The following is a 25989-nucleotide window of genomic DNA, read 5'->3' as shown; positions in this document are numbered from 1 at the left end:
CCTAGCTCGCTTCATTGCCAAGTGGTAGCATAGTGCTATCAGTGGTAGCCACTCACTCCCTTGCTTTCTCCATCCTCTTAATTTGCATCCTCCTTATGTTGGTTGAAATGAATGAGTTTGGGGAAAGCAGAGAGAGAAAGAGGTCTAGGTCAGCACAGCAGACAGCTGGTTCACTTAATTAAAAAAATAAGTCATAGTCATTAGTTTTCAAATGCCACTATTTGTACTGATAAAGGAGACAGTAGGAAATGGACTTCATAATTCATACAGACAGACACAGGGCATGCCTAGAGCAGGTGCCTCTTTTCATTCAAATGCCCTGAATCTAGCTGACAATTCTTTCCTTCAGTTAAATAGGCAGTTATGACAAATGTGATAATCTGCTTTAAAAGTGAATTAAATTCATTTCTGACTGAGTTAGTGTAGAATAGCATACGGGTATTGTGACAAAACTGTGGCTAACTGAGACTTAATTATCACCACACTGAACAAGGTGGATTTTGGAAGGATCTGGCACCTGTAGGAATAGAACAGACCCTGCTACTCACAAAGCACAACCCTGCCCCCTTAAAATACCATGGAGGTGCGGGATAATCTCCATCAGCTCCTGGCAATACAAGGCTTGTGACAGACAGGGCGGGGGTCCTATGCACAGCACCGGCCAACGCGTTACAGGGCAGACAGCTGAGACCGCCTGGGTAATCAAGTGGGTTATAAGCGCTAACAAAGCTCTTCAGACCACAGCAGCCGACAGGGGGCGCCCGCGCCAGCTATGCGAGCCCCGAAGCCACTTCCGGCTCCCGCAACCCGCGCCCCCAGGACTCCAGCGCAAGCACTGATGTTGTGATCACATGACTGTTACGGAGCAGGAGAGGCAGTGGTTTATTGGGCGGGGTAAGATCACGTGGTGGGCAGAGGGCGAGGGGCTGCGGGTCAGCTGCGATGATTGGCTGCTGTGGGGCCGGGGTGTGGTCACGTGAGGTGGAGGCCGCTGCTGGCTGGGGACAAATAAACATGGAGGCCATCTTCCACGAAAGGGTGAGTGTGCGGCGAGGGGAGGGGGCGCTTACGGTTGAGCGCGGGACTCGGGAGTGGGAGGAGGGCGCCACAGAGAGCCAGCGGTTGGATGGGGAGATGGGTATTTAAGAGGCTTGGGTAGGAGCTGGGGCTGGGCTGGGAGAGGAAAGGAAGGGGCGGTAGCCTATGGCGGGGAGGGGGTTGGCAGGTGGCAGCGGAGCGGTATTCTGAGGCAGGGGAAATGAGGGGAGCTGTAGTCAGTGGCTGGGAGCCGGGGCTGGTGAGTTCCCTCCGTCCCGTGGATGACTTACAGTAGAGTAGTACTTGAAACTGTCTTTTAAACACTTCCCCAAACAACCCCCTGGCTGAATTCTCTTATCCAATTGATCTTGATGTCATATTGCCCCTTATTATAGCATCTTAGTGCTGATAAGATCCCTCTCAAGTGGAAGGGGAGAGCCAGGTAAAATGACAGTTCAACTAAATACATCTTAGACGAAATCTAGGCCCCTTTCAGAAGGGGAATCTCGGTTCTCGGGCAGTCTGCTGACATAACTTGCCAGTACTGAAGTTGCTACTAGCTGAGTGGTTTCAAAAAAATGACTGGACAAATAAGTCTATAAAGCTTCAAAAGTGGTCACAAACAAATGTCAATATTACTTCCTCTTATAGAGGAACTCTTTTCATGTTGAGTTTTATTTCCTGATTTTTTTTCTTGGTCCTTTAAAGATAAATATAGGAAGAATTTGATCGTGCAGAATGAAGTTTTTACTCTCTTGAGAAAGGGAGCATTGCTTAAATGAGAAATGAGCATAAAGATGGGAAGCAGGAGATATGAGCTCTATTCCTGACTTCTACTGTCTTGCTGTGCCTTTGCTCATGACAGCCTCTCTCTTCCTTGGTTTCTGCATGTACCAAGTGGAGATTATGACACTTATTTCAAAGTGGGTGTTGTTAAAATTTATTTAATGTCTTCTGCGGTGCTTCTGAAAATGTAAAGCACCATATAAGTGTTAAATATTTTGTTTCAGATGACAAGTATCTCTGCTACTCATGGTTGCCTCCAAACTTCTAAACAATAATCTCTATATCACACCATCACGTTCTAGGGTCTTCTTTATGTGCTTCCTGTAATTTAGTTTCTTTAGCCATCTTTGTTATTAATCATCGTTTTTCAATTTGTCATTCTTAATAAATTTTCTTTTGTAAATGCAGATTGCTGTAGTTATCAAGAGACACAGTAACTAAACCAAACTAGTTCTTATCTGACCTAGACTGCCATGTGTAGGAGGGGAATTTAAAAAACAAAAAAAACGCAACATTTTTTGTTTTAAAATAAGTTACTGTGGAAAGATGGCTTTATAAGATTGGAATGATAGAAGTAATTCTGCTGAAGATTGATATTCTTATTTATACTCTGCCCTTTAATCTATGTTGCAAAATAATTGCCATTTATTGTGTAAGTGGTGTAAACTGCAAATATATTACATCAGCCTGCATTACAGGAAGTGTGTTTACGTATATGGAAACACATGTGCTCTTTGACAATTTAGTAGTTAGATTACTTAGGCAGAGAGAAATCATCTAGTTAGATATCTTAAGCAGTAAGCAACATATATTTTTATTCTGTTGTAATATTTATTTTCATAGGTTCTGAAGCCAGAATTATGATGATCTAGTCTGACCTCCTATATAGAACAAGCCATAGAACTTCCCCAAAATAATTCCTGGAATTTATCTGTTTGGATGTTTTTCTATCTTGATTTAAAAATGACAATGGTGGAGAATCTACCACAATCCTTGGTGAATTGGTTCAATGGTCAATTACTCTTGGCGTTAAAATGTATGCCTTATTTCTGGTCTGAACTTGTCTAGCTTCAATCTCCAGCCATTGGATTGTGTCATTCCTTTGTTTGTTAGACTGAAGAGCCCATTATTAAATGTTTGTTCCCCATGTAGGTACTTATAGACTGTGAGCAAGTCACCCCTTAACCTTCTCTTTGTTAAAATAAATAGTTTGAGCTCCTTGAATCTGTCACCATAAGGCATATTTTCTAATCCTTTATTCTTTCTCATGGCTCTTTTCTGGGCTCTTTCCAATTAATCAACCCCCTTCTTGAATTGTGAATACCAGAGCTGGACACAGTATTCCAGCAGTGGTGGTGCTAGAGCCAAATATAGAGATAAAATGACCTCCCTACTACTACTAGAGATTCCCCTGTTTATGCATCCCAGGATAGCATTAGCTGTTTTGGCCACGTCGTCCCATTGAGAGCTCATGTTCAGCTGATTATCCACTGACATCCAAATCTTTTTGGTCACCGCTTTGCCGGATAGTGTCCCCCATCCTGAAAATATGGCCTACTTTCTTTGTTCCCAGAAGTATACATTTACATTTGGCCATATTGAAATGCATTTTGTTTGTGTGTGGCCAGTTCACCAAGTGATGTAAATTACTCTGAATCAGTGACCTGTCCTCTTCATTATTTACCATGACTTCAATTTTAATTGGCATCACTGGGGAAAAATGTGAACAAGTGTGTATGTAACATCATTTTTAATAAAGATCTGCATTTCAGTTCACTGGTAGTGCCCCCATTTCCTCCAAAGTATTCAGAATGCTGCTTAGGTGTTTATAGTTAAAGTGTTTTAATACACACACATCAAATTCTTAACCATAAAATCAAGCATGAAAAGAAAATAATATAACTTTAAAAGGTAGGTAAGGATACCTTTTCAGATAGGTCTAAGGGAGGCAAGCTCTGTGCCTAAGGAGCCACTACTGTAAAAGACAGGAAGTTCTGCTCTAGTGTAAAATGTTGAAAGCTCTCATGAATGGCCAGAGCACAAATGTATGTCAGGACAAGGCTGAATGAGGAGGCTTCTAATTATGAAAGAATGGTATGTCTCCACATTTAAGGTTAAAGCTACTTTCAGTTATAAAATTATGAGCCTAATTTTCTTTCCTTCCCCTGCTTGCCCCTCAATTCACCTTTAATGTCACCAAAGAAAAACCCCAGTACATCTGAACATTTGCATACTATATATTATCTTAGGATGGTAAAAATATTTGGGGCAAATCCCATGAGGACTTTCAATGAAGTAGGGTTCAAAAATTTCCCTATCATTCTCTTTCAAAGATTTTCTTGATGCTTTGACTTATATTTTAAATCTGATTCACATAGAATCTTCAAAACCAACTTTTTCAAGAGTCCCTACTAAATAGGAATGCCTTTCATATGATCGAAAGTGTACATATATTGAAGTTCTTAAGGTAAAAAAATACAAAAATATGCTTTGGAAAACACATGCTATATACATGTGTATATTTGGATGCATTTAATAGATGCATCAGTTTGAGGCAAACTTACAAAGTCTTCATGGCCTGCGTGCAGCGGTGGGCAAACTACAGCCCATGGGCCACATCCGGCCTGCAGGACCCTCCTGCCTGGTCCCTGAGCTCCTGGCCTGGGAGGCTGGCTGCCAGCCCCTCCCCTGCTCTTCCCCTGCAGCATCAGCTTACTGCGCCCCTGGCACAATGCTCTGGGCAGCTGGGCTGCGAGCTCCAGGGGCAGCGCAGCTGCAGAGCCCAGCGTGGTCCGGTGCTCTCTGCTGCGCAGTGGCACGCCTGGCTCCAGCTGGGCGGTGCAGCTGTAGCATCACCAGCCACTGGTGCTCCAGGCAGCATGGTAAGGGGGTGGGGTGGATAGAGGGCAGGGGAGTTTGGGGGGAGTGGTCAGGCGGCGGGTGTGTGGATAGGAGTCTGGGCAGTCAGAGGGTGGGGAACATGGTGGTAGGGGTCCCGGGAGGGGGAAGTCAGGGGCAGGGGTTCTTGGGGCATCAGGAATGAGAGGAGGGGTTGGATGGGGCAGTGGGGGGCAGTCAGGGGCAGGAGTGCCAGGGGGGGCATCAGGGGACGGGGAACAGAGGGGGTGGATGGAACAGGGGTCTCGGGGGGGCCATCAGGGAACGGGTGTGTGTGGATGGGGCAGGAGTCCTGGGGGGGCTGTCGGGGTGAGAAGCAGGGGGGGGTCGGATAGGGAGCGGGATGCGGGGAATGCCTGGCTGTTTGGGGAGGCACAGCCTCCCCTAACCAGCTCTCCATACAATTTTGGAAATCTGATGCGGCCTTCAGGCCAAAAAGTTTGCCTGCCCCTGCCTATGGGTGTATATCCATGATGGGGGAAGTGACATAGGGATACATGGCACTGTTGTGGAGAGAAAAGAAGAGGGAGATTTATATGGGACAAATGCATCTGGTATGGAGAATGAGAGAGTCACATGTGGAGGCTGCCTGGGAGAGAATGAAGTCTGTAGCTGCTGCTGTTTGCAAGAATAGTTGGAGTCCCTCTGTGACTTTATCAGTCTGCAGAGACTTCTGTCACTGGCCAATTCTTAAATTATCTTCTAAATTAAAAGTAAACTTACGGACTAAAAATGTTTACATTTCTTAAGAAATAACCCAGGGTCATACAGGCATGGAGGTAAGTAATGCACTGTAGGAAAGCTTGGGGGTAAATACACTCCCTTGGTAAACATAGATGACTGAAGCAACGAAGACGTAACAAAACATTTAAACAATTCTTATATATATTTTTGTTCTTTTACAATTTTAGCAAGAAGGCTCATTGTGCGCACAGCACTGTCTGAATAACTTACTACAAGGGGAATATTTTAGCCCTGTGGAGTTATCTTCTATTGCACAGCAGCTAGATGAGGAAGAAAGAATAAGAATGGCAGAGGGAGGAGTGTCTAGTGAAGAGTACAGAACATTTTTACAGGTAACAATCATTTTAACATTAGATTGCTTGACATCTGTTTGCTTTTTTGAAACAATTTTTTGTTCTACAAATTTGTCATTCTTGCTTTGTTAAGGCAGCTCCATTTTCAAGTGATGATGCTTTTCAATTTTATAGTCTTTTTCATACAAGTGTGTTAAATTGGCATTTACAGACATTAATTCACTACTAAATCATCACAACACTTCTATGAGAAATATATTATCCCCATTTTACAGGCATGGAGAGAAGGATATGGGATTGAGTTTTTTCACTAAAAGTGTATTTTGGGCAGGGCAAGCATTCTTTTTTGAAATGGGTGTACAGAGTCTCTGTTGTAAGTGTACACGACTGTATTTATTTTTACACTTGATTTCTCATAAACCTTTTTAGAAATGTTAGCTGATCACAATTTTTCTTTTTCTCCTCCACCCACATTGAACAGCAGCCTTCTGGAAATATGGATGACAGTGGCTACTTCTCCATTCAAGTAAGCATGACTCTGTGGTCAGAACAATTTCTTACAACCGGTGCAGTTGCATTATATATATTTTCTTGAAAAGAATTTTGATAACATTTAGTAATTCTTCTCCAATTTCTAGTGCGTAGGATTAATGCAAGAGAGTTCTGGCTTTCTAGAGCATTGGGTTTAAATTATGGATTACAGAGGCCTTCCTGGTGATTACGGGGTCCATGAGAGAATCCTTCTCTTACAAAGTAATCTGCAAAATGAAAAGGCTTCAGAATCTGTGTTTCAAAGGCTTTATTTCACACTTCTGAAACTTTAGAGCTATTTGGAAAAAAGTTTATTTTTAAAAAGGGAATTTACTTAATGTGTAATTAATCTTTTAAATACCTGTAATAGAACCAAAAACCCCATAAAAAATCCCACATAGTAGCTTTTACCTATATTGGATCCCTTGGTCATGCTCTATGCCTTTTGTTTCTCTTCTTGTGGTCCCCATGTATGTTGGTCACTATTTCTTTCCATACTCTCATGTAAGCTTCTGTTCCCATTACTCTGTTTTGTAGATGCACAGGGCTCTCTTTTTATTTGCTAATTTTACTTCCCAGTCTCATTTCTGAAATATATTTTCTGCCATTGCCAGCATGGCAATTCCTTACTTCCTAATTGTGCTGCAGTGACCTTGAAGCTGATAAAAATTGCTTCCTACTTTGTTTCTACTTTCTTGCTCTGCCATTTCTTTGCTCACTTGCTATACTGTTGGCTGGCTGAGGTGAGGATGAATTGTTAATCTTCCCATACCTTTATCCAAACAGCTTTAAATCAGTAGTATTAAGAGATTTGATTCCATCCATAAATTTCAAACGTACTGAATAATGTTTAAAATGAGTTAGAACTTTAGCAGATATTAGGGAGATCCCTAGTTGGAAGTCTAGGATTTTTGGTAAGCCTTGATGCTCAGGTCTACACAAATTGTAGTGGAGTCAGGGATCTTGTTGCAACATGGTTCTAGTTTGTAGTGTAGCAAAGTTAAGGACCTATTGAGTTAAAAGCCTTAGTGGACATGTCTTCAAAAAGGATGAGAGTAGATGATCCCTAAGTATGTTAACAGTAGCCCTAATATTGTTTCTTGTGTTATCTTAATGGCTGCAAAATGCCAAACAGTTTTAATAATGTAGTTTTGAGGGTGAAAATAAGAAGATAATAAGCATACAGCTGGATATAAGACTACAACCTAATCAAGGAGGTGTGCTTTGCGAGAATCTCTGTCAAACTGTAGTTTTGTAATTCATCTTTGTTGTATATGCTGTCTATGTTGTGTGGTGATCGTAGATTCATGAAGGTTGCATTTTGAATATTCTGATCCCGAGGTTTCCTTTTTATATCAGCTTTTTAAAAGCACAGCTTTATGAAAACAATATAATTGTTCGTAGTGATTAAAATGGTTGCATTGCTTAAATTTGGAGTTGACTGGTTTGTCTCATGAAAAGTACTATTTTTTGACAGGTTATAAGCAATGCCTTGAAAGTTTGGGGTTTAGAACTAATCCTCTTCAACAGCCCAGAGTATCAGAGGCTCGGGATCGACCCTATGTAAGACTTTATTTTTAGCACCCTGCTTTCATTTTACAGAAAAGTAATGCTGAAAATCTGTGATTACTAAGTTTCTTTTAAAATTACTGTTTCAAGCTCTGTTACATTTTGATGTTTCCTTTTTTATCCCCTCAGCCTTTTATTTTTCATTTTTTTGGGGATTAATATGATCTGTCCTCTGAGCCTTCATGACATCTTATTATCTGTGGCATCACAGTATGCTGACTGAGTTGCATGTGATGTCATATATGCTTTATGACATTACCAGGTTTATACAGAATTCAGTACATAATTAAAAAGAACACTTTAAAATATTATGAACTATAATAAGAGCAATTTAAACACTCTATAGCATCAATAGTTACATTGTATTGCCAAAAATATTGTAATTTATTTATAAATTAGTGATAACAAATAATTTAAAAGTTAGTATGAGTTCCAATATTAGAGAATTTAATTTTATGTATACCTTGTGTTTTTCTTTTTGCAGAAATGAAAGATCATTTATTTGTAATTATAAGGAACACTGGTTTACAGTTCGAAAGTTAGGAAAACAGGTGACCTTGTCTTTTTTTATTTAAAAATTGACTTCAGAGAGGGGGTGGAAAGAATGGTTGCAATGAGGCCATGTGCTGGCCTTTCATCTTATGAAGGTCTGGGTTGAAATTTGTTTTAGACTATCCCAAATAAATAGGTTGGGTAAATGCTCATTTATATCATAATGCTGCCAGGCAGCTAGGCATTAATGTTTGCATAAGGAAGGACTCTGGATCAGATCCCCTAAGAATCTGCATGCTGTTATAGGAAGCAAGAGCTGCAGCTCTGGTTACAGCTTTATGTGATATCACTACATATTCATCAGAAAAGAAAGAAGACTTAATATAACAAACAGCCAGAAAATCATACTTTTGAAAAAAGTTTGAGGTCATCTTTATACATTATAAAGAGGGTACTGAGGGTCAGATTTTGTGTTTTGTTTTTGCTGCATTACACATACTATTACAGTGGTACTGTAAAATAAATTGCAGGTAGTTTCGGCATCTTAAATGGCTAGTCAGTATATGGGAAATGTGATTAACACGTTAGACCTTTGAATATTTATGTTTGCCAACATTGGAGAGGTATTAGTAAGGATTGTAGTGGGGAAAAGTAGAAACACAGCTTTTAACTCTGTAGGATTTAGGAGAGCTTTTAGAAGGAATTAAATTAGAAATAGTAAAACAGATCCCTAAAAATAAGGGATGGTATGCCTGTATAAAGTATTCATAGCCAAACAGCCAGATAGATCAGAAAAAGTTGAGTCTTTTTAACACACAGAGATAGAATACCAATTAAAGTTGTCCCTTTCTAGATGACATTCTATAATTCTTCATATAACTAAACTACATTTTAAAAATGTAGAAAACACTCCTGAAGTAAGCTTTGTAAAAACATCTACAATAATGGAAAGGAGCTCACATAGCCATGAATAAGGTTTTTGGAAGCTGCAGCCATGCTGACATCCAGATGAGAAAAAATAAGTAAACTTTTTGTAGATGAAACTAACCAGGCCACTGCCCTCAATATGGCACTGAAGCTTTTTATTTTCTGCTGAAAAGGCTCATTGAATGCACCAAACATTGCCGATAAAGCCTCTTTGTTAAAAAATTAAAGCTCAAAGTGGTTTGGTTGCAAGTGTTGCCTTTTACTAGTGATGATTTTTCAGGCCAATACAAATTTCAAAAATGCAGTGATTGTGGTTTACTTCAAGTGGAAATGACATCTGGCGTAAATGGTGAAAATGGAGAATACATTACAGACTTTACATTCAGGATTAGTTTAAAAATAATTTATATTCATTTTGTAAACATTTTTTCATGTCTTATATCGAAGGGACATTAGTGTTCACTTTAAAACTGTTATCTGATGGGAAGAGCATTCCATGCTAAATGTGTATGTGTAGTTCAGATTTTTTTTGGTAAGCTATCATTCTGTCACTGTGATTTAAAAAAAAAATTGGGTTTAAAACTTTATTTTTTTAGATATTACGTAGTTTATAATCACAATAAAGCACTTCTTGGTGTCTATTCAGAGAGTAATACAGAAGGAAGATTCATTTTATAAGCTGTTAATCCATCCCTAGACAAAATAGATTAGCTCAATGAAGGAAACTTTAATTTGACTCTTTCATCTCTATTATTTGTTATACTATAAATTAAAACTATTATCTCTAAAAGGTTTTTTCTTTAATTCCTATTTTAAAAGCCCAACACTACATATATCAATACCTTACCTTTTTATCTCTACCCCACACCCTTGGCCCACACACCATTTGGGGTTGGATTTTTAAAAAAAATTTTAAGAGGAAATTTTGTGGCATGAATGGGCTAGAATGTTGGCAGTATGATATGGAACTATTTGATGACTCCATTCCTGGTGAACGGTAATCAAGACCCCAGTCCTGCAGACACATGCATGTTCTACTTCAAGGACATGAGGAGTCCACTGATTTCATTTAAATATGCTTAAAATGTTGCAGGATTGGGCCCAAAAGTAATTGGTGGTTCAGTAGCATCTAAAATAAGTTAATAATCTCATTCTAGCTATCAGTGGACATTAGCCTCTATCACAAGGAATATATTTATATAGTAATTAGTACTCTTGTTGACAGTTTCAGTAGATTGGCCAAGAATTGCGTGGAAAGGAAACTGAATTCTGTTGCCATCTGAAGTGGCTCTGGAAGGTCATGATTTTAGCACAATGGAAGGGTGTTGTGAAGAATTTTTCTTCAAGCACTTGCATTTATTCAAGATAGTGTCAAGAGATAGGTCTGATAGTTTTAATGGCTCCTATAATATCAATCTCTCCCCAAACTGGATAAATTTTCAGTTATTACAAGAATTACTATTAATAACTAATTGGCCTTTTGGAGCATGTGTGTGTGAAGTGATTTATACAGACACATCTTTGTCTTGTCTCACCACCTCCTAATATAGGCTGTGTTTGTGACATAGATAATAAAAGCATTCCAAGTGAACTTGGTTGATATAATTATCTTTAAAATACATATAGAGAAACCAGTTACTTATGATTAAAGCAATCTTTTTTATAGGATCCGCAATTAAAGGCAGCACTGTTACACACATTCTTAACAGAAAATACTCAACTATTTCTTCAGCCATCCCTTTAAATAGAGATTCTGTCCACTCTCCACTACAAATATGACTCTATGGTGGAGTGACAGAAGGGAAAAAACCCTCAGTGAATCAAATGACAATCTCCAAGAACAAATATTGCAAACCAGAACAAACAGTATCATAAAGAAACAGCAGAAACCATGACAGAAAAATTGTTCAAATTTCTCCCCTTTAAACTCTCCTGATATTAGTAGGGAGGGAGCCTGAAGTTACATAAATTTCCCTGTAAAGTTTCAGAGTTTGTGTCAGCTGAGGACTGTTTGAAGGGTGGCAGGTAGCAATACTTATGTTGTTGTGCTTTTGTGCTTGAAAGACATTTTTGATGTTTCACATGATTAGTTTACAAATCTGATATTTCATTGTGGAAATTGACCAGATTGCCCAAAAATAAATTCCATGCTAATTTTTTTCTCTCAAATCTTTTTTTGTTTTCAAATTACAGTGGTTTAACTTGAACTCTCTCCTGATGGGTCCAGAACTAATATCAGATACATACCTTGCACTTTTCTTGGCTCAGTTACAACAGGAAGGTAATACTAGTTTGCAAATGTTAAACATCATTGGTTGAAAGCACATGATTAAAATCAGATAATTAACCTTTTTTTATAAGAGTGTTTGTATCCAGTCTATCTACATCAGTTTTGTGACTGAACTGGTGAAATAACTATACAATCCTTGAAATGAAAGGCAAAGCCTAATATTGAATGTCTGTATTATATTGCTCGTAATAAATTACATTTTTTTTATTGCATGGTATATTTAGTTGGGGGAATTTAATACTCCACACACTTTATACTTAATATTTCTGCTTTTGTTATTCCCAGGTTATTCTATATTTGTTGTAAAGGGTGACCTGCCAGATTGTGAGGCTGACCAACTACTGCAAATGATTCAGGTGCAGCAGATACAGCGACCAAAACTGATTGGGGAAGAGACTGCACAATCAAGAGATGAAAGGTAAGGTTCAACACTTTTAAAAAGAAATCTTCATTTACATGTGTTTTTTAGCGACTGATGCCTACAACCAAGGCACTTATTTCTAAGTAAACTTACGAAGTACTACTATTATATATACTATTATAATTTCACTGAGTTGTAAAGCTGCTATTTTCTGATTCATCCTACAGCTACAACATTAATCCTTAAATGTTTCCAAATCTTAAAACATTTTAAAATACTCTAGTCAGCCTGGTATAGTTTTGTTGCATTTTATCATGATTAAATTTTATTGCTTTTAAAGAGATTTATGAGAGATGTACATTTTCAAAGGAATTACTTCATAAATGTTCCTTTCTCTTGGTATACAGGTTAACTTCCATGGCTCTGCAATAGGTAAAAACAGAGATCTTGTGTGGCAATATAGCCTAGTTGATAGAGCATGGGACTGGGAACCACAAACTTCTGAGTTCTGCCCTTCACTGTGACACTGACTAGCACTGTGATTGTGGACAAATCACTTAATTTCTTTTGTACTCCCTTTTTTCATTTGTAAAAGGGGGAAAATATTTAACTACCTCAGAGATGTATTGTGCAGATAAGAATGTTTTTACAGTACCCTGAAAATGCAGAGCTAAATCAACACAAAGTATTATTCTTTATTTATGAGATTCAAATGAAAATGTTATCTAAGGCTGATTGCAATGAGATATGTATTCCGCAGGGGGCAAAAAACTGACCTGGAACAAGCTTTAGACGTTAACCATCCCTATGATGGAACAGGCATGTTAGATGAAGATGAGGAGAATTTCCAAAGAGCCCTTGCTCTAAGTAAACAGGAAATTGATATGGAAGATGAAGAAGCTGATCTTCGTAGAGCCATTCAACTTAGTATGCAAGGTAAAAGACTTACTTTAAAAGAAGTTACAATTTTTATCCAGTGATCACTTTGACTAGTTAAGTTCTTGTGAAAAGTGAAATCTGACAGCTGAAATCTGTTCATAGGGTCAAGTTTTCCCTGCGAATGTGTCTCAGGCCCACTGGTTAGGCCCTCTGGAAAGTCTGCTTCCTAAGCATGAAGTGCTTAAGTGTGAACTTTGGTCCTTTCCTTGTGACTCTTAAAAATGTTGTCAGTGATGATGTGAATAGTTGATCGCTAGGAAAAATACTGAAAGTTCATCTTATTCTATGCATCTGAAGAAGTGAGCTGTAGCCCACGAAAGCTTATGCTGAAATCAATTTGTTAGTTTCTAAGTTGCCACAAGTACTCCTGTTCTTTTTGCGGATACAGACTAACACAGCTGCTACTTTGAAACCTGTCATTAATTTTTAGGTTGGCTATTGCCATGGGTAGATTTGAACTATTGATCTTCAGGTGAAGTTCTCTGTTCCCCAAATCCCTGAGACATTCACTCCTCGCCAGATCTATTGTTTCAAGACTTTTGTCTGTAGTAATAGAGATTAGATAATTGTATATGATGATCATGTTATAAAAATTTTTTTCTTCATCGAGATTTGGAGAGGTAATTTTAGCTATGTTACATTTGTTAGTTTAAAATTTCCCATCTTGATTGGTGTAATGAAATACCATGTTCTAACTTTAGGAGGCCATCGAAGTGAGTTTTCAAACTCTGTGTCGCAGAATATACCACGTTCATCTGGTATAAGTCAGTCTGAATCTCTTTCTTCAGAAGAGCTGCGAAGGAGAAGACAGACATATTTTGAAAAGTAAAGTATCTGGTGAAAAACTGAATTTGCTTGTTGAAGTAATTATATTTTAGGATGGTGGAATATTTTTTCACACATTGAGGTCAGATTTAGCTGCCTTTTTTTTAATGACCTTTTTAGCACTGTATTCTGGAAATCCTGTAGCTTCTAATTAGTTACTTGAGATTGTTTGCCGTAAAGTAAAGGTCCAGCTATGTGCACACATAGGTACTAAGATACTGTTTTATGTGAAGTCTTAGGAGTATTGTTGTAAATAACACTAATTATTTTTTAGAGGGTATGTGTCCTTCATGATTTAATGAGAGTGCACCCCATGGAAAAAAAAACAATCAATATTTAGTGGGGGTATGTGCCTGAGAAGTGAGATATAAATGCAGAGAGTCACGTAATTTTCATCTATTGAGTCCTTCCCCCTCTGAACAAAATGTTAGGCAGAGCTTGTTCTCTGCTAACCATAGCGATGAGCAAGTAGATTCTTAATACCAATTCAGCTTCTGCTTCAGAACTATAAACCAGTTGCATCTCTTCTGTTACTATTGCTTTTCCTTCTCTCTATCTTGATCTTCTAGTGAGGAAAGAGAGGGGAACCAGAAGGAAAAGTGAAGTAGCAAGGAGATAAGATTGTGGATGAGTATGCCAGACATTTGAATTGAAGGGATTTGGGGTGCAAGGGCATATGATGGTGCCTAACACCATCCAAATATTTCTCACTCATTGGCTTTCCATGGAATGAAAAATGACTTTTTTGCAGAGGGGAGGTGTCAGAACAGGACTTCATCTTGTCGTTATTGTCTCTTTTTCTGAAGAGCTTTAAATGGAGACTGTGGATTTAAATTTGGACCTGTATGTAAATTTTGGGAGGAGGGGGGAACAGATGTAAAGCCTCATATCCAGGGAAATGTTTCACAATTTAAAAAAAACCCCAATAAAAACAGTTGTTTTTAACAACTAAATATTTTCCTGCAATGTTTGGAACCCTAACAGTAAGGAACTGAAAGTGAATCTGATATAATTGAAAAATATCAAAGCTGATATAAATGTTAAAATTAAATGGTATAAATTGTGACATGTTCTCTGGTATTTTAAGGTTTTGTCTTTTAATGTATGATATAAGAGACACAAAGTGAGTGGGTTAATATCTTTTATTGGACCAACTTCTGTTGGTGAGAGAGACAAGCTTTCATGCTTACACTCTGCTCAAAAGCATCTCTCTCTCATTAACAGAAGTTGGTCCAATAAAAGATATTACCCCACCTACCTTGTTTTTCTCATATCATGGGACTGACACAACTACAACAATCCTGCATATAGGGTTGCCAACTTCGGTTGTATGAAGTCCTGGAGGTTTCATCACATGGCATTATCTTTAATTAAAGATTAATCTTTAATTCCTGGAGACTCCAGGACATCCTGGAGAGCTGACAACGTGCACAATGTATGGTGTTGAACATAGGTAAAGAAACTTTGTTTAGAACATAAGATTTTTAAGTTGACAGTACTGCTCTAATACATTTTAAAAGTTCCCTTTTTTATAATTCTAGCTACCCATTATGGGTTCCTTAAGGTTGATAGTAGGTAGCGATCTATTTTCTGCCCCCCCCCTTTTTTTTTTGTGTGGATCAAATTATTTGCAGGGATCAGAATACAGTGAAGTGAGTGCCCAATATAAAACCCAGAGTTTCTGCATTATCTCACGGTCAGTTATGTGTCTGGTAATATTTTCTTAAAGTGTAAATGTGGTAACTTGAACTCTACCGGATACTAGGAACTTAGAAGTTTGTCTAGTTTATACTATTTTTGTGCTCCTAGTTTTGTTTTTTCACTAATTTAAAACTATTTTGGTAATTTCAGACAGCAGCAACAGTCGCAGCAAGGCCAGACCCCAGATTTACATGATAAACCAACTACAAGTTCAAATGCACTAGGAACAGACCCAGGTATTGTTTTATTCAACCTATGGTTTTCAACACAGATGTTAATCTAGGTTTTTCCCGGGTGGGTTCTCTCTTTACTGAAGAACAGTTCCTCAATTTTCCTTGCCTTAAAAAAAAAAAATTGGAGATATACCTATCTTCTAGAACTGGAAGGGACCTTGAAAGGTCATCAAGTCCAGCGCCCTACATTCACTAGCAGGACCAAGTACTGATTTTTGCCCCAGACCCCTAAGTGGCCCCTCAAGGATTGAACTCACAACCCTGGGTTTAGCAGGCCAATGCTCAAACCACTGAGCTATCCCTTCCCCCCTTTAATTCCCCTAACAACTGCCCTTGGGGCTGCATGACGTAGCCACTATTTTTCTTGCTGGGGAGGATACAATAGGGCTCTTAGAGAGCCTGTTCTGCTGTGTTGGCCGAAAGGGTCACTTTTGAGTGATATGAGATCACCTGTCCCACAGGAGTGGAGTGCTTACCTGCACACTGCTCTCAGCCCTGTTGGCCTAAGAATCTAGAGATAGTGATTGAATGTAGATCTCTCCTTCTTGGGAGTGCACAGCACAGCTCCTAGATCAAGCAGGTTCTGGTTTTACTTTCTTTCTAGTTGAATATAGTATTGTAGCTCTTGGTGTAGGTGTATGCAGCACTTCTTATTACCAACAACAGAATGCATGTTGAAAAATAAATCTCTCTCTAAATGTCTATTCTCAAGTTTTGTAAAAAATAAATCTCTCTCTTCCAGCCTAATGTATTATTTTTAATTATGTGTGGAAACATGTTAATGTAATTGAGAGAGAAAATAGATCTGTGAACATTACTAATGTTAAATATCAAAGATCTAAAATTATACATTATTTCATATCTTTTTTAGAATGATTACAGTGCATTGAAAAGTAAGTCTGAAATGATCATTTGATAATAGAAAACAAAAAAAGCAAAAGACATCTGAAAAAACATGGAATGATAAACAAATAGAAACAAGAGACAAGAAGTGATATGAAAAATGTTTACTTTTTTATAGCTGTATTCCAGAAGTAATTAGACATAAGTATTTTGTGTATGTTTGTCTCCTGGCAGGAGGCGATATGAGTGAAGAAGACATGCTTCAAGCAGCCATGAATATGTCCTTGGAAACTGTTAGGAACTGCCTGAATACAGAAGAAAAGAAATGACAAAATAATATTTTTTCTTTAGTCATAACACTCAATCTCCATTATAATATTCTTGTGTGGATGCTGTACAAGCAGGGTTCATTTCAGAGACACAGGATATTTTCTTACCACAGATGAAAAGAAGGGGGGCAGAGTTAAAAGCGGATCTGAAGATAACAAAAATATTGCACCAATTTAGAAATTATGGCCCTGATGCTGCAAAACACTTCAACACATGCATAATTTTGCTCAGCTGAGTAGTTTCATTGACTTCAGGAGGATTACTCAAGTGAGCAAAGTTAAGTGTCTTGTAGGCTCAGGGCCTGTGTGTTGGATGCCCCAAATAAGGGGCAAGTATAATTTACCTTCCTTTCTTATTAACTGTCAGCTGCTTGGAGAATTCAGCACAAAATTACTAAATTAATGCAGTTTTCTTATCAGTGAACTCAGATGCCATTCCATAATAATTTAAAAATAGATACAAAAAAGTTAGGCTCTTAAATCATTAATAGAAAATATGGACAAATTCTTTAAAACCAGTAAGCACATTTTAAAATTAAAAAAAAATTAATTCAGTCTTTTACCCTCTAGGACCTGAGTTCATGTTTCTCTGTTTCTCCTGCAAGAATTGATGGTGTTTCACTTCCCAGAACCTAGAACAGAGCTTTCTGCTTTGCTGTTTTGTGCTTGTGATAGTATCATTTCTGCAGGAGAAACACTAAACCATGAGGTCTTGGCACTTGAAAAGAAAAATCTTCAGTATATTTGTAATTATAATGCTACCCAAGTTATCTTAATGATTTAAGATCTTCTACATTTTTTGTACTTGCAGTACTTTTAGCATTATTTGAAAATCATCATTAAAGGAAGGTTCATGTCAAAGATTTCTCCAGTTCTCTTACTTTAGGTCAGATGATTTGGCTCCCTCTTCATACTCTTCCCACTGAATGCCAAAGTTGGCTTTACTGGAGATGGTACTTTTTTCTGTGACAGAGACATAATGTGTTGGCAGTGGGCTAAACAGTTTATTCTTGTCTCTACTTCTCCTGTTTTGTCTTCTGTTTTTTCTCTTTGAGTTCCTCCCCTTACCTTGGCCTCTCACCATTTCTTCCTTCATACTACTAGTAAGACTCTCTCTCTCTTCCCTGGTTAGTTAGTTCATCAAGCTTTGTTGAGAGTGGGGGCGGGAAAGGTGGGAGAAGGAGATTTAGATGCCATAACTTCATTGCCACATATCTAAGGAGCATTCCTGCAATCTGAAATGACCCCTGTGCAAGTAGCTTTGTTAAGACTGACTGTTTATGTTTGTATGTGTGCGCATGTTTTTTTTCAAATGTTTTTATGAATATCTTCTATTTTGTCAGAATTTTACAGCTTTTTCAGGAATGGCCTTCATTCATGCACCTTACAATTTGTTTATCATGTTGTTTCTGTTACGGAGAAAAATGGGGAGCAAAGTATGCAAGCTAGCTTGTTCAATCAGTTGTAAAACTTACCCTTTGATACTCAAGATGAATGTGTGACAGAGTGACCAAATTTGGCTTTCAACTTTACTGCAACAGTTTAAACATGTTCCTTTTTCATAAATGGTGCTTTAACTATAAATTCTGTTTACATATAAATTATATGGAAATATATTATAGATGTATGGTGTTTAAGCTGTTTTTCATTTAGTATGTAAGCAGTTGCCACAGACATTAAGAACAATTTTTTGAAACTATACATTTGATTTCTTCTTCAAAATATTTTAAAATTATACTATTGCACCACAGTAATGTATTTAATTATAATTAGAGTGAATTATAATTAGATGGAAATAAACATTCAGCACAGAACAGTACTGTACATAAAAGGGCCGCTAGGTTTTGGTAAAGATTTGTATAGAATGATGGCTTCTTGATGGCTTAGAATATTACTGTAAAAGAGATCCTTAGGCTAAATTCTGTTTCCTTTATTTGTATGCTTAATTTCCACTGATTTCAGTAGGACCACTTGCATGAGTAAGGCAATGTGGATTTGACCAGAGGACAAGTAATGCTTTTTAGAATTGCTTTTTAGTTCCACCATTCTCATTCTTGGTAGGCAATACTGTTGTGCATTTCAGTCTACCCAGCTGACTAACAGATTAACTCTTTTGCCATGCCTCCTGCACCAAGTTTTTAAAACAAAATCACTGCTTTAAAAAAAACAAAAAAACCAACACCCTCCTTCTCGCCTGCCCCACCCCCCAGGTTTGCAATGCTGAATGGCTGCACAAACCTATCAGTATAGATTTCAGCTTCGAGATTGACTGTTCCTTGTAAATGAAAGTGAAAAAGGATGCATATAAAGCATGAAATACTGTTTTTGTGTGATTGGAAATTCATCATGATTTTTCTTTTTTTCTGCCTACATTTTGCCTGTCATAAACATTCTCCTTTTTGGCATGAGGCAGACAACAGCTGGATGAACTTATTTGACTTAATTTAAAATGCAGGGTTTTATCTTTATAAATGGATACAGATTTGTAAAGACTGGGTAAAAGACTTCTTTTTTAAGACATGGTAATTGCTAACTTCCTCGTCAGTTATGTTATAAATTAATATTTCTTTGGCTATATACTGTAGCATTCCTATATAAAAATCTGAATTCCTATATTCTAGTGATGTTAATGATTTGTTTTTATAATCACTAAAGCATGGAAGTTCATGATTAAAGCACTAAATCCATCCTCAGATCACCTCACTGCCTAAGTATTGTAGCATACAAGAAATGTAAGATCATATAATGCTTAAAAGGCACAACAGGGTGAATCAGATGTTATGGATAACCATATTCCTTTCAATAAACAGTATCATCTAAAAATTAAGTGAGCTAATTGTGCACTTGGCCTTCTGAGAAGTAATAAGCTCACTCAGACTGGTGACCTGTTAGTGACTCAGTTAGGAGGTAGCCCTGGAGGCTACATACATTAATTGCACCAACGGAAAAGGTGAATATGAACTAGTGACAATACATATATTACACTGTAGATCCAAAGTACAGAATGTGTGGAGCTGCCAAGAAGCCATCAATAAAAACTAATCTCATTTTCTCAGTGTGCATTCTCTAAGTGATAAGCACTTACTGACATGTATAAATTGTGAAACACTTTTGTAAATAAAGTTTAAACTATTTGAGTCTTTTGCTAGCAGTAGCCATCTTTTGAAGCTGAAGTTTCATTCTAATGTTGTAGCATTAGTAGAGAGCCCATTATGCAGGAGAATAAATCATTTTTGTTCCAGTCTGACATTTGTAAGCTCTTTAAATCCTGACTATCCTACAAAACTTATCATCTTTACCATTATTATGGTCCATGTGATGTAGTATGTTCTTCTGTCCACAGAAGTCAGGGAAGAAAAAGTGATATCCATGTTGAGTAGCTACAGAATTAAAACACGGTTCTGTAAAATGATTGTAACTTTTTTTCTGTCCTCCCAGGTAAGGAAATGATCATGCTATAACAGTTTAAGGCCAGGTCACAATCATGCTTAATTATGGTTAATTTTAGGCACTATAATATAAACTCTGCACTATAAATGCTATTCCAAGCGTATCTTTCCAGCCAACATTCTATACCCCGAAAGGCTTTTCTCTTAGCTTTCTCTCAGTAAAGCTTTCTTACCAGCCTTCTGTTACTGTCTTCATGGCTTTCTCTCAGACAGCCTGCCCTACCTCAAAACATTTCCACCAGTCAAACCCAGAGGGCCATATGATCAGTTTTTGCTCAGAATGTCCATGTGCCTATATTTTGGGTGCTAATGTTATTGTTTCAGCCACCTTGTTACAATGGCTTCTTTACATTTATCCTATATGTAAGGTGGGGCATGCCCAACCCATAATTACAAAGTTTAACTCAACAAGTTTATTCACATTACTGAAAAGCTGATTCCACTTTGATAGCTATTTCCGTTTCTAAGGAAAGGTGAATTTCCTCAGAGAGTGAAGTTATTTAACTTCACCAAAACTATAGTACAGGCATTTTTTTTCACAGCCCCAACAGCATGCCTCAACGCAAATCAGCCACTCAGGTGTTCACTATGTGCCTATTGAGTTATTGACTTGTGGTGTGTGTGTGGGGGGGGGGGGGTGTTTTGTCTCATTTTACAGCATCACTTAACCCCCTACAGCTGTCCCTGAGTAATAACCTGATAACTATTAAAGTGGCTGAATTCAAACCAGTCCCAATAAGCCATCCAAATCCCTGGCTAGTTTAGTAACAATATGAATATAAATCTTATACCTTGCACTTTATACTGATGCATTGTCTGTAAGAGTGTGACTGCTCCCCAATTATGTTGTTTCAGGAATGTCTTTTTATTATGGAAAAGCTGAATGGATATACAGTTTGGGGAGAAGGGCTGTGATTAATTTAAAAAACAAGTTCATGCTGTCTAGGAATGATTTTTTTTTTTAAAGCTTAATCTTAAAAAAACCTAAATATTTCCTGAGAATACCTGTTAGTGTTAGAATTTGTAAATTATTTTTTCTTATACTACCTATATTTAAGGCCTAAATTTCATGACAATATACTATTAATAGGCAAGTATGAGTATCTGGGATAAGTTTCACATTAATCATAGGGTTTTATTGGCCCAGTTTGTTTTTGGGTGACACATCGGTCTGAATGTGGGGTAATAGCTTTGTTTGTCTGCATGCCTCTGATGCAGTGTCATTTGCTGACAGATCAGTGAATGAACAAGGAGACCAATGAAGGTTGCTGTCACAGTCTCATCTGTGAGCTATTCATAGAACAGTACCCAGAATAACTCTCAGTAATTTTGCAATTACGCAAAATATACATTTTTTTGTTTGGGTACCAATTAATGGAAATGATAATGATCAGGCTAATGTATGCTTGCTGGTGAGAGAATGACTGTAATGGGACAAGGATGGCCCTGATAAGCTCAGGGTATCTTGTATTAATGATCACAATATCTGGTAACATCTGAAAAGCTATTAAACATTTTCCTACATTAACTGTACAGAAACACCTGTTGTAATAATGTTCAGAGACTGGATACGATTAATTAAATTAAAATGGAGAAGCATTTTATATGTATTACCTTTGATGTGACCATTTTAAATCAGAGATTAAATTCTGACAAAGGCTGATGCATCAGTGATGAAAATAAAGATAAATTCCATAGTTTATTGTGATCAGATCTCTACATTCTGTATACAAAATTAACGTAGTCCGTATTGAATGGATTAAAAATTGGCTAACAGAGATCTCAAAAAGTAATTGTGAACGGGGATTCATCAGCCAATGGAGGTGTTTCTAGAGGGGATCTGTTCTCTGGTCCAATGCAGTTTAAGATCTTTATCAATGATCTGGAAAAAAACAAATCAGGGCTGGTCAAATTTGCAGATGACACAAAAGTTGGTGGAACTGTAAATAAATAATGTGGATGAGCCTAACCAAGATCACTTGATAACATGAGCTGATATGAAGAGCACATGATTTAACACTGTGAAATGGAAGGTCATCCAGCTAAGAACAAAGAATGGAGCTCACATTTATAGGATGGGACTGTGTCCTGGAACAGTAACTCTCAAAAGGACTTACTTTAGCAGTCGCAGCAGCTCACCAACTGAACATGACCTCTCTGAGTTAAGCTGTAGCTAAGAGGGTTAATTACAATTCTTGGGTGTATAAGCAGGGGAATATTAAGAGTAGAAAGGTGATATTACCTCTGTATACAGCATTATTGAGACCCTTACTGGAATATTGTGTCAGTTCTGCAGTCCAAACGTCAAAAAGGATGTTGAAAACTGGAAAAGATTCAGAAAAGAGCTACAAAAAGTTGGTTGAGAAAACATGAGTTATAGTGAGAGATTTAAGAAACCCAATGGGTAAGAGAAGGTTAATAGGTGACTATCGTGATATGCCACACGCTCTACATGGGGAAGAGATTTCTGAGAGGAAAATGGCTCTTCACTCTGGCAGAAGACATGATGAGATCCAGTGGTTGGAAGCTGAAGCTCAGAAAATTCAGACTATTCGGGTGCACATTTTTAATGGAGAGGGTAACTATCGGAACAACTATCTCGACAGTCTAGTTAAGAGTGGATATCATTTTAAAGGATATTCTATAGTTCAAATAGAAAATATGGGCTTCATGTAAAAATTATTGGGTGAAGTTCCTTGATTTGTGTGATACTGTGTGTTTGTGTGTAGCTGGCGTAGTGTGAGAGCAGGGGCTCAGGAACTCCCCAGGGTCCAGTGTATGTGTGACTGGTGGGATACCAGGTGACTCCCCAAGGGCCAGGTTTGTGTGTTGCAGGTGGGATGTGAGGGGCTCAGCCCGAGGACTCCCCAGAGGCCAGATCTGTGTGTAGCTGGCAGGGTGTGAAGGGCTCGTGGACTCCCTGGGGGCCAGGTCTGTATGTAGTTGTCAGGGTGTGAGGGGCTTGGGTACTCCCCAGGGGCCAGGTGTGTCTGTAGCAGGTGGGTGCGAGGAGCTCGGGGACTCCCTGGTGGCCAGGTCTGTGTGTAGCTGGTGGGATGCCAGGGGATCGGGTACTCCCTGGGGGCCAGGTTTGTACGCAGCTGGTGGGGTACGAGGGGGCTCCCCAGGGGCCAGGTGTGTGCATAGCTGGCGGAGTGCAAGTGGACTCCCCAGGGGCCAGATGTGTGTGTAGCTGGCTGGGTGCGAGGGGCACAGATACTCCCTGGGGGCCAGGTGTGTGCGTAGCTGGCGGAGTGTGAGGGGCACAGGTACTCCCCAGGGGCCATCTGTGTGTGTACCTGGTGGGGTGGGAGTGGCTCGGGGACTCCCCAGGGCCAGGTTTGTGCATAGTTGGCGGGATGCAAGGGGCTCGGGGACCATCAGGGGGTTGTGTAACTGTCAGGGTGTGAAGGGCTTGTGTGAGGGGTTTGGGTACTCCCTGGGGGCCAGGTGTGTGCATAGCTGGCAGGGTGCGAGGGGCTTGGGTGCTCCCTGGGAGCCAGGTGTGTGCGTAGCTGGCAGGGTGTGAAGGGCTCCTGTGAGGGACTTGGGTACTCCCTGGGGGCCAGGTGTGTGTGTAACTGGCAGGGTGTGAAGGGCTTGTGTGAGGGACTTGGGTACTCCCTGGGGGCCAGGTGTGTGTGTAACTGGCAGGGTGTGAAGGGCTTGTGTGAGGGACTTGGGTACTCCCTGGGGGCCAGGTGTGTGCATAGCTGGCGGGGTGTGAGGGACTTGGGTACTCCCTGGGGGCCAGCTGTGTGTGTAGCTGGCAGGGTGTGAAGGGCTTGTGTGAGGGACTTGGGTACTCCCTGGGAGCCAGGTGTGTGCGTAGCTGGCAGGGTGTGAAGGGCTCCTGTGAGGGGTTTGGGTACTCCCTAGGGGCCAGGTGTGTGCATAGCTGGCAGGGTGCGAGGGGCTTGGTTGCTCCCTGGGAGCCAGGTGTGTGCATAGCTGGCGGGGTGTGAGGGACTTCGGTACTCCCTGGGGGCCAGGTGTGTGCGTAGCTGGCAGGGTGTGAAGGGCTCGTGTGAGGGACTTGGGTACTCCCTAGGGACCAGGTGCGTGCGCAGCTGGTGGAGTCTAGGGTGACCAGATGCACCGAATTTATAGGGACAGTCCCGATTTTTCGGGTCTTTTTCTTATATAAGCTCCTCTTACCCCCCAGCCTTGTCCTGATTTTTCACACTTGCTGTCTGGTCACCCTGGCGGAGTCTTCACACAAATGAGAAAAGACCAAGGGCGCCAGGTAGTGGAAGCGGCTAAGTTTGGATGCCCCATGCGGCCGGCGCTATGCCACGCGGTGAGTGGCGGTGGCGCACTGTCGGTGAAGCAGAGGCCCCGGCCAGGTGCCCGGGGAGCTAGCTCCGGCGGCAGCACACGCCGCTAACCTACATCTGGACGGAATATGCTATTCGACCGCCGCTATCCCGAGCGCCTTTGCTGCTGTGTACACGTCCCAGTAGTTGTGACGCCGCTCTAGCCTCACGTAGCGATTCTCTATGGTGATGCAGGGAGTCTGTGTGGACTCGGAGGTGTCATGGCGTCCGTTGAGGTGGCAGCGCCTGAAGCTGCTGGGAGGAGCCGTTGAAGCCGAGCTTCGAGCGGGCAGGGAGTAATGGCCGGGGCGCTGGGACTCTTTCACTAGGCGCTAGCAGGAGCCCGGCCTTTCCTGAGCGTGCGGGCTGGCAGGAGTCGGTTCTCCGAGCCCAGGCTGCCCAGCCCCCGGGATAGATAGCGAGCCGGGGCCGAGCTGGTCTGGGCTTCGGTGCCATCCCTGGTGCGGGTGCTGCCTCGGGAAGGCCTCTGGCCAGCGTTGAGGACAGTTGGGGTCTGTTGAGGAGCAGCAGCAGAGATGGCCTCCTGGTTAGGGGGCCTGGGCTCCGGGCTGGGCCAGTCCCTGGGGCAGGTAGGGGGCAGCTTGTCCTCCCTTAGCGGCCAGATCTCCAGCTTCACCAAAGACATCCTGCTGGAGGGCACCGAGGAAGTGGGAGGTAAGAGAGGGCCGGTGTGGGGGGAAGGGGGGGAAAGAGGAGTTGCTGCGGTGTCCATGGGGGGTGCCAACCCTCTGCGATGAGTGTGGGGCCGGGGGGCACTGAGTGCTGGGGAAAGATTGTCAGCTCTAAGGGCTATGATGTTTTATATGTGTGTTTAGTATCATGTACTCATCTGATAGCATATTGATAACGAAGAGATATAGCTACCAAGTTACCCACTTGTAAATGGGTAACAGTTTATTTAGGACTGACCAGCTAGACCACCTGAATTTAGAGATAAACATGACTGAGATTTTAAGTGTCTTACTGGAGTATACCAATTTAACGAGAGAATTGCTACCTTCATTTTCCTTTTTTAACAACAATAAAGAGAAATAAAATGTTTAGTGGTAGTGGAGTTTGTTGTTACACCTATTGGAGTTGGTGAGGGATAGCATTAACACTGCTGATCAAAACAACCAAAATTTGCTGTGACAAATTACTTCTATGTTTTTTTTTCTGGAAGGGTTCTCTCTCTCTCTCTCTCTCTCCCCCCTTCCTTTTTTCTCATACAATACAGAATATCAGGGTTGGAAGGGACCTCCAGAGGTCATCTAGTCCAACCCCTTGCTCAGAACAGGACCAATCCCCAACTAAATCATCTCAGCCAGGGCTTTGTCAAGCCTGACCTTAAAAACCTCCAAGGAAGGAGATTCCACCACCTCCCTAGGTAAACCATTCCAGTGCTTCAACACCATCCTAGTGAAA

General features: G+C 40.1%; 2 protein-coding genes and 1 long non-coding RNA gene across 11 annotated transcripts in view; 2 read left to right on the top strand and 1 right to left on the bottom strand.

The window, feature by feature from the left end:
* The first annotated feature begins 960 nt into the window (after nucleotides 1-960).
* ATXN3 (ataxin 3) lies at nucleotides 961-19936 on the top strand. Of its 9 annotated transcripts, XM_032777317.2 has the most exons (12): nucleotides 961-1038; nucleotides 5634-5798; nucleotides 6241-6285; nucleotides 7768-7853; nucleotides 8344-8410; nucleotides 11472-11559; nucleotides 11854-11986; nucleotides 12690-12865; nucleotides 13570-13693; nucleotides 15545-15630; nucleotides 16499-16520; nucleotides 16705-16793. In XM_032777317.2, the coding sequence occupies exons 1-11, from the start codon at nucleotides 1015-1017 to the stop codon at nucleotides 16501-16503; spliced, it is 999 nt and encodes a 332-aa protein (XP_032633208.1). In that variant the 5' UTR covers nucleotides 961-1014; the 3' UTR covers nucleotides 16504-16520; nucleotides 16705-16793. The 9 variants fall into 9 exon arrangements, with proteins under 9 accessions (XP_032633208.1, XP_032633189.1, XP_032633199.1 ...); XM_032777298.2 differs by lacking the exon at nucleotides 16499-16520 and having other exon boundaries at nucleotides 16705-19936; XM_032777308.2 differs by lacking the exon at nucleotides 16499-16520 and having other exon boundaries at nucleotides 962-1038; nucleotides 6244-6285; nucleotides 16705-19936.
* Nucleotides 19937-21813: 1877 nt separating this feature from the next.
* LOC142046785 (uncharacterized) lies at nucleotides 21814-24648 on the bottom strand. Its single transcript, XR_012655829.1, has 3 exons — nucleotides 24407-24648; nucleotides 22491-22571; nucleotides 21814-22130 (listed from the first exon to the last, which is right to left on the bottom strand). It is a non-coding gene; the product is annotated as an uncharacterized LOC142046785 (long non-coding RNA).
* Nucleotides 24649-24758: 110 nt separating this feature from the next.
* The window catches only part of TRIP11 (thyroid hormone receptor interactor 11), a 97869-nt gene continuing 96638 nt past the window's right edge, over nucleotides 24759-25989 (top strand). The window contains exon 1 of the mRNA XM_075065644.1: nucleotides 24759-25239. Within this exon, the coding sequence (XP_074921745.1) occupies nucleotides 25101-25239 (139 nt within the window). The 5' untranslated portion in view covers nucleotides 24759-25100. The remainder of the gene's footprint in view (nucleotides 25240-25989) is intronic.

Source organism: Chelonoidis abingdonii, chromosome 4 (genome assembly GCF_003597395.2).
Source record: "Chelonoidis abingdonii isolate Lonesome George chromosome 4, CheloAbing_2.0, whole genome shotgun sequence".
NCBI lineage: Eukaryota > Metazoa > Chordata > Testudines > Testudinidae > Chelonoidis > Chelonoidis abingdonii.
Note: the sequence above shows the minus strand (reverse complement) of the source record. Positions and strands in the feature narration are given on the sequence as shown.